This window comes from Myxine glutinosa, chromosome 8 (genome assembly GCF_964187855.1).
Source record: "Myxine glutinosa chromosome 8, kmMyxGlut1.1, whole genome shotgun sequence".
NCBI classification, from domain to species: domain Eukaryota; kingdom Metazoa; phylum Chordata; class Myxini; order Myxiniformes; family Myxinidae; genus Myxine; species Myxine glutinosa.
In genome coordinates this window covers 50581370-50587369 of record NC_136268.1, presented here as the reverse complement: position 1 = coordinate 50587369, position 6000 = coordinate 50581370, and the positions used below count along the sequence as shown (strand labels likewise).

Here is a 6000-nt window from a genome sequence, read left to right as displayed (position 1 = left end):
TTCACTTGTTGCACAATTTGTCCATGTCTACAAACATGGGGACGAGAGAACAGGATTAGCTTTCTCAATATGGCTGCACATCTGGATTCAATCCCAGGGAAGTTAATGTTTAATCTTGTGTCAAATTCCCACTCTTGTGACATAGGACATTCCAGTGTAGAAAAACAGTGCATTGGCTACAAATTTGTATAATCTCACTCTTGAGCATCATACAGTTACCACAATGCACGTTATCCACAACCGACCAGTTGTAAAATAAAAACAAAAAAAGAAAGAAAAAAAGAACTGACATGAATTTCATTTTTACCAACTTGTTTATTCCCAATCAGAAGAGTACCTCAGGCACTAAAGGGTTAATTTGAAATGCATGGTGAACAAAGGCCAAATGAGCAATTATTCACAATGTATTGCAATCCCCAATCACAATGCATTGCAGTGGGAATGTCAGAGATGATCATCAAACTGGAAAAACGTCGAGCAGTCAAGCCGTGGTAAAAGAAGACGTACAAATTTTCTTCTACAATCTTGAGGGGTACATCATCTGCAAAGGAAAGAAGGAACAAGTCAGATGACAGGAAAGGCAAATGAATAATGGAAATAACCAACATTACATTTATTGGTAAATGCAAGTTCGGGTAAAAGCAAATCGATTTGAATCAAAATCAAAGTTTGGCTGTTTAGCATCCCCGTGTGAACCTTGTTCCGTAAGCAGCACAAGGGTGTGAGGTAGCATCAGTGGCCGACGGTGTGGCAGTGCCGCTGATGCATGCCCTCTGTAAGTCAGAGCAGGAATTAAATTTGTTTATGGTGCCGGCAATAACTCGCCTTCTCTTCATGAAGGATACCATAGGATCTTATGTCCACCAAGAAATGCTAGCCGATGGAGAGCCCGTTTAATGTCCATCTGAGGGACGGCACACACAACGATTCAATATGTGTGCCTGACGAGTCACCCAGCCCGTGAAACACCGGAGTGAGAGTTTAGAGCCGAGTCGGAATGTAAAATGTCCTTGTAATTGATGTTAAAGTACACTGATGTCTCTTCTTGAATTTGCCCGTCACATGATTTATGTGTAAGTTCCTCCATGAGCCTCAACATGGTAAAAGAAGAATAAGTTGTGGGCCTATGTACAACGACAAACTCAGCATCACGTTCAGATGCAGAACGCAGAATGCACCTTTTTAAATGGTTCAAATTATTGGCAGGTGAAATTGTAAAACAGAAGCCAATTCATGGTTTTCATTGACATCGGACATTTTGTTCCGGAACGGTGATGCCAATGTATCTTAACAGTGAAATGTACATCTCATCTTCATCCATTGATTGAGAGCACTCAAACCACAGCTCTTGGTCATCACAAATATGATGCAGTGCTATAGACTTGATTTCCTCATCATTTCGCCAAGATCGCAGTTCCTAATCATTGATCAACCTGAATTCCTAGCCTCAATCAAGCATTGAGCCACTGCTCCACAAAGGCGGTGTTTGTTAAAAAGCTTCCATAAACATCGACTACAGCTCCAATGAGGTTCATCCCAATTCCAGCAAGTACCGCAGTCTAAACCACTGGATATTGACAGTTCAAAACTAGAACAGCACTCGGTAGAGCGCATACCTCCACCTGGTGAACAGTTTATGTTTTGTATTCACTGATAGGCCGGATCTGGATTCGGACCTGAACCAAAATCGAATCGCCTTGTTCTCGTCACCAAACCAACTCATCCACCAAGTTTAGTCATAACTCGTCCATAACTTTTTTTAATGTTATATAATCGCTTTCCGCCCGATCTCTCAATGGTGAAAAATCACTGAATGAATGAATATGAATGAATGAATGAATGATCGTTTTGAGGCCATTTTCCCCGCTACAGCGGGGGTTAGCCTTGCGGGCCCCATGACAATCATGGTTCCCTGTTTGAGGCAATGTTTTTATGGCCGGATGCCCTTCCTGACGCCAACCCTTGGTCACGCTCTTACGATGCGCAGGGATTGAATAATTCAATAATTCTCGTATCTGAATCTATTATTCAGATCTTCACCAAAATCGAAATGAATTGTCCTCGTCAGACACCCAACCGGTCCACCAAGTTTCGTCCAAATCCATCCATAACTTTTTGAGATATCCTGCTATGTATCGTGTTTGGCCCAATCTCCCAATGCTGAAGAATCACTTGAAAAATTCTAGTAGCCGGATCCGAATCCGGATCTTCACCAAAATCTAATCATTTCGTCCTTGTGACATACGCTACATCTCTGCCAAATTTAGTCCGAATCCGTCCAGATATCTTGGACGGACGAATCCGTCCGTACTTTGAGATATCTTGTTCACAAACAAATAGACAAACAAACAGGGGTGAAAACATAACCTCCATCCACCTTTGGTGGCGGAGGTAAATAGTGTTCAAATGTCGTGGCTGGTTTTTAACCACAGACCTGGAATACAGTATCCTCAACCAAGTGGATCCAAATATCCATGCACAAGATAGAGGTGGTAAAAAGATGGCTTTGCTTCGAATCAACTTTCAAAGCTCGTTAGCTGTAAATGGAGCAACATTAAGGAGGAGCGGAAGAAAAGGTGAGGGGGTGGAGTGTTGGGGATTGGGAGAGGGGACGGGAGGGATTGGGGGTGGGGGAGAGAGGAGGGAAGGGGGTATGCTTGTAAAACAGCTACAGAGTAGGCAGAACAGACCCAGACAATCCACACTCCCTAAAGAGGATGAGGAAAGGGCAGCAGTTGCTCACCACACGGATACGATGGCCCATCGCTTTGGACGGCAAGTTGCTTGTGAACTTGGCTCGCACCATGCCGCTGTTGCCGTGCGAGCGTGTGACTTTTCCCCAGATCACACGAGTCTTGGTCGGCTTGCTGGATGGCTTAGCAGTTTTCCTGAAATTCAGAGTGAGTCAAAAAGAGCAATGAAGCAAATGCAAAATGTACACCCTTTGAGCAGCTTTGAAATAATAATCATAATCATAATAAAAAAGTAGAGATGGAGAGGGGGCCATTTTGACTCATAATGAAATGGGTAACAATTCTACTCAAAACTTCATTTCATACAACACAGAAAGCACAACATTATAGAGTGTGTGTACCCAAATCAATAATCTGAAAATGAAAATACTCAAAATAGGAAATATATTTCCTCCTAACCGTCAAAGAGAATGGTCCTGCAAAAAAGAGGAACTCAGCCCCAAGTTCCATGAAATAATTTCAATCAAATCCAGAGACGTAGAATCAGCCAGTGAATCGGTCAAGTCAGTAATCAGTCATGCCAGTCAAATTAGTCAAGCTGGTCATCAGACTACAAGCCAGTCATCAGACTACAAGCCAGTCATCAGACAACAAGTCAGTCATCAGATATCAAGTCAGTCATCACATATCAAATCAGTCATCAGACTACAAGTCAGTCATCAGACTACAAGTCAGTCATCAGACTACAAGTCAGTCATGGTGCGTTATTAATGCCTTTTAGTCATGATTATGTTAAGCCTGATGTTGGTTTAGCGGTTAGGGTGCCGGCTTGGGATCCGAGGATCCTGGGATCGAATCCCAGCTGATCGCTGAATTAACGCCAGACTCAGCCCGTCATCCTTCCGACGTTGGCAAATTGAGTACCAGTTGGTAATTCCCTGCCTATCAGCAGGAAGGGCATCCAGCCGTAAAACATTGCTTCAAAAAAAAGGGGACCATGGTGCCCAAAAAAGGCCAACCCCCACTTTGCGGTGAAAAATGGCCCCTAAAGGTGGTTCTTCTTCTTCTAGTTATGATTATATTTTGCTGATTTTTATTTTATTTCATTTTCACCGGCAGGAGTATCTTTTTTAAATGTAAAAACGAGCGAGTCAGTGTAGAACAGACAGACATGCATTGGAAGACTAATCTAAGGAACATAGAGTTGGTGGAAGGGGGAAATAAATAAATGGATTTTCTCAATTAAATGTCCAAAGGTATTGTAAGCGCTGTGGGACAGAACGTTTTGTTAAGATTGTGAATGCGCGCCTGTCTGTCTCTGTCCGTGCCAACGTGCACCTGTCTGTCTGTCCATGCGAACGTGCACCTGTCTGTCTGTCTGTCTGTCCGTGCCAACGTGCGCCTGTCTGTCTCTGTCTTGTCCGTGCACCAGTTTATCTTTGTCCGTGCCAATGTGTACCCGTCTGTTTGTCTGTCCATGCCAACGTGCACCCGTATGTCTGTCTGTCTGTCCATGCCAACGCATGTCTGTCTGTCTCTGTTTGTCCATGCCAACGTGTAACCGTGTCTCTATCCGTGCCAACGCACGCCTGTCTGTCTGTCTGTCTGTCCATGCCAACGTGCAACCGTATGTCTCTGTCCGTGCCAACGCATATCTGTCTGTCTGTCTGTTTGTCCATGCCAACGTGTACCCATCCGTCTGTCTGTCCATGCCAACGTGCGCCTGTCTGTCTGTCTGTTCATGCCAGCATGCGCCTGTCTGTCTCTGTCTTGTCCGTGCAAACGTGCACCCGTTTATCTTTGTCCGTGCCAATGTGTACCCGTCTGTCTGTCCATGCCAACGTGCGCCTGTCTGTCTCTGTTTTGTCCGTGCCAACGTGCACCCGTTTATCTTTGTCCGTGCCAATGTGTTTGTGTACCCATCTGTCTCTCCGTGCCAACGTGCACCCGTCTCTCTCTGTCTCTCCGTGCACCCGTCTGTCTCTCTGTGCCAACGTGCACCCGTCTGTCTCTCTGTGCCAACGTGCACCCGTCTGTCTCTCTGTGCCAACGTGCACCCGTCTGTCTCTCTGTGCCAACGTGCACCCGTCTGTCTCTCTGTGCCAACGTGCACCCGTCTGTCTCTCTGTGCCAACGTGCACCCGTCTGTCTCTCTGTGCCAACGTGCACCCGTCTGTCTCTCTGTGCCAACGTGCACCCGTCTGTCTCTCTGTGCCAACGTGCACCCGTCTGTCTCTGTCTCTCCATGCCAACGTGTACCCGTCTGTCCGTGCCAACGTGCAGCCGTCTGTCTGTCTGTCCGTGCCAACGTGCAGCCGTCTGTCTCTGTTTGTCTGTCCGTACCAACGTGTCCCCATTTGTCTCTGTTTGTCTGTCTGCACCAACGTGCGCCCGCCTGTCTACACCAAAGTGCGCTCGTCCGTGCACACCTGTTCAATTGTAGCTTTATAGGTACTGTATACTTGTTTCCCCGATAGTAAAAAGCTTGTTTGAGCTGTCCCTGGTCAAAATTAATTTGTTGTTTTGTTTACTTCTTGTTCCCGCCATCTTCGCTTTTGCTCTGTATAAATATTTTGATACGTTCATTTGTGGGCACAGTTTGTTCTCTTGACATGTAATCAACCAATCAAAGACGTCCCAGCAGCAAGTTCTCCCGCCATTCTTACTTTTTGGCTTTGTAGACGTAGGCGCATCGCTTTCCCATATAAAACTCCGTCTCCTTGCGCGTGTAAACACCTTCGATCTTGATCAGAGCCGTGCTCTCATGCTGGTTACGGAGGCCTCGCTTGTAACCGGTAAAAATAGCTTTACTCCAGAGTCTGCGGAACACGGTGAAGCGAGTTAGGCACCAACTGGAGGAGAATCATAAAAAAACAACACATTTAAATTACAGGACTCTTCTTCATCGCTACATAAAGCTCCAGGCCGTTAAAGGGGCCACAGGTAGTCTCCTTACCTGCCTGGCATCCTGCCTCAGAATGTGGTTACCTGGAACACACACACACGCCGAAATTAAATCCACCGAACAGCGTCGCCATCCCGGACCGAGAGCCGCAAACACTGCGTCGCAAGAAATTCCCAGGTAAATACCAATGGATTCGGAGGTATATTTCCACGAGAGAACGTCTAATAAGAATAAACCAAGCGGAGGAATGCCAAAACACACACAAACACCAACCTCAACAATGGCGGAAAAGGCCTGGCGCATTGCATGCCGGGAGGAAATTATTTATATTTTTGTTTCTTCCCTCCTCAATTTCCCCCTTTTTTAAAATCATCGCCAGATCAATTCCATGGCGCTGGAAAT

At 45.7% G+C, this 6000-nt stretch overlaps 1 protein-coding gene across 2 annotated transcripts; it reads right to left on the bottom strand.

Moving 5' to 3' along the window:
* Window positions 1–295: 295 nt before the first annotated feature.
* Window positions 296–5928, bottom strand: RPL35A (ribosomal protein L35a). Of its 2 annotated transcripts, none has more exons than XM_068124474.2 (5): window positions 5872–5928; window positions 5650–5681; window positions 5360–5512; window positions 2744–2888; window positions 296–541 (listed from the first exon to the last, which is right to left on the bottom strand). In XM_068124474.2, the coding sequence occupies exons 2-5, from the start codon at window positions 5658–5660 to the stop codon at window positions 518–520; spliced, it is 333 nt and encodes a 110-aa protein (XP_067980575.1). In that variant the 5' UTR covers window positions 5661–5681; window positions 5872–5928; the 3' UTR covers window positions 296–517. The 2 variants fall into 2 exon arrangements, with proteins under 2 accessions (XP_067980575.1, XP_067980574.1); XM_068124473.2 differs by having other exon boundaries at window positions 5784–5895.
* Between the last annotated feature and the right edge of the window lie 72 nt (window positions 5929–6000).

Bases quoted from the DNA above. Each gene is read 5' to 3' on its own strand.
- RPL35A (XM_068124474.2), bottom strand. The intron at 2,889-5,359 runs GTAAGAATGGCG...TCTGAATTTCAG, and splicing joins TACGTCTACAAAGCCAAAAA to GAAAACTGCTAAGCCATCCA. The intron at 542-2,743 runs GTGAGCAACTGC...TTTCCTTTGCAG, and splicing joins TGGGCCATCGTATCCGTGTG to ATGATGTACCCCTCAAGATT.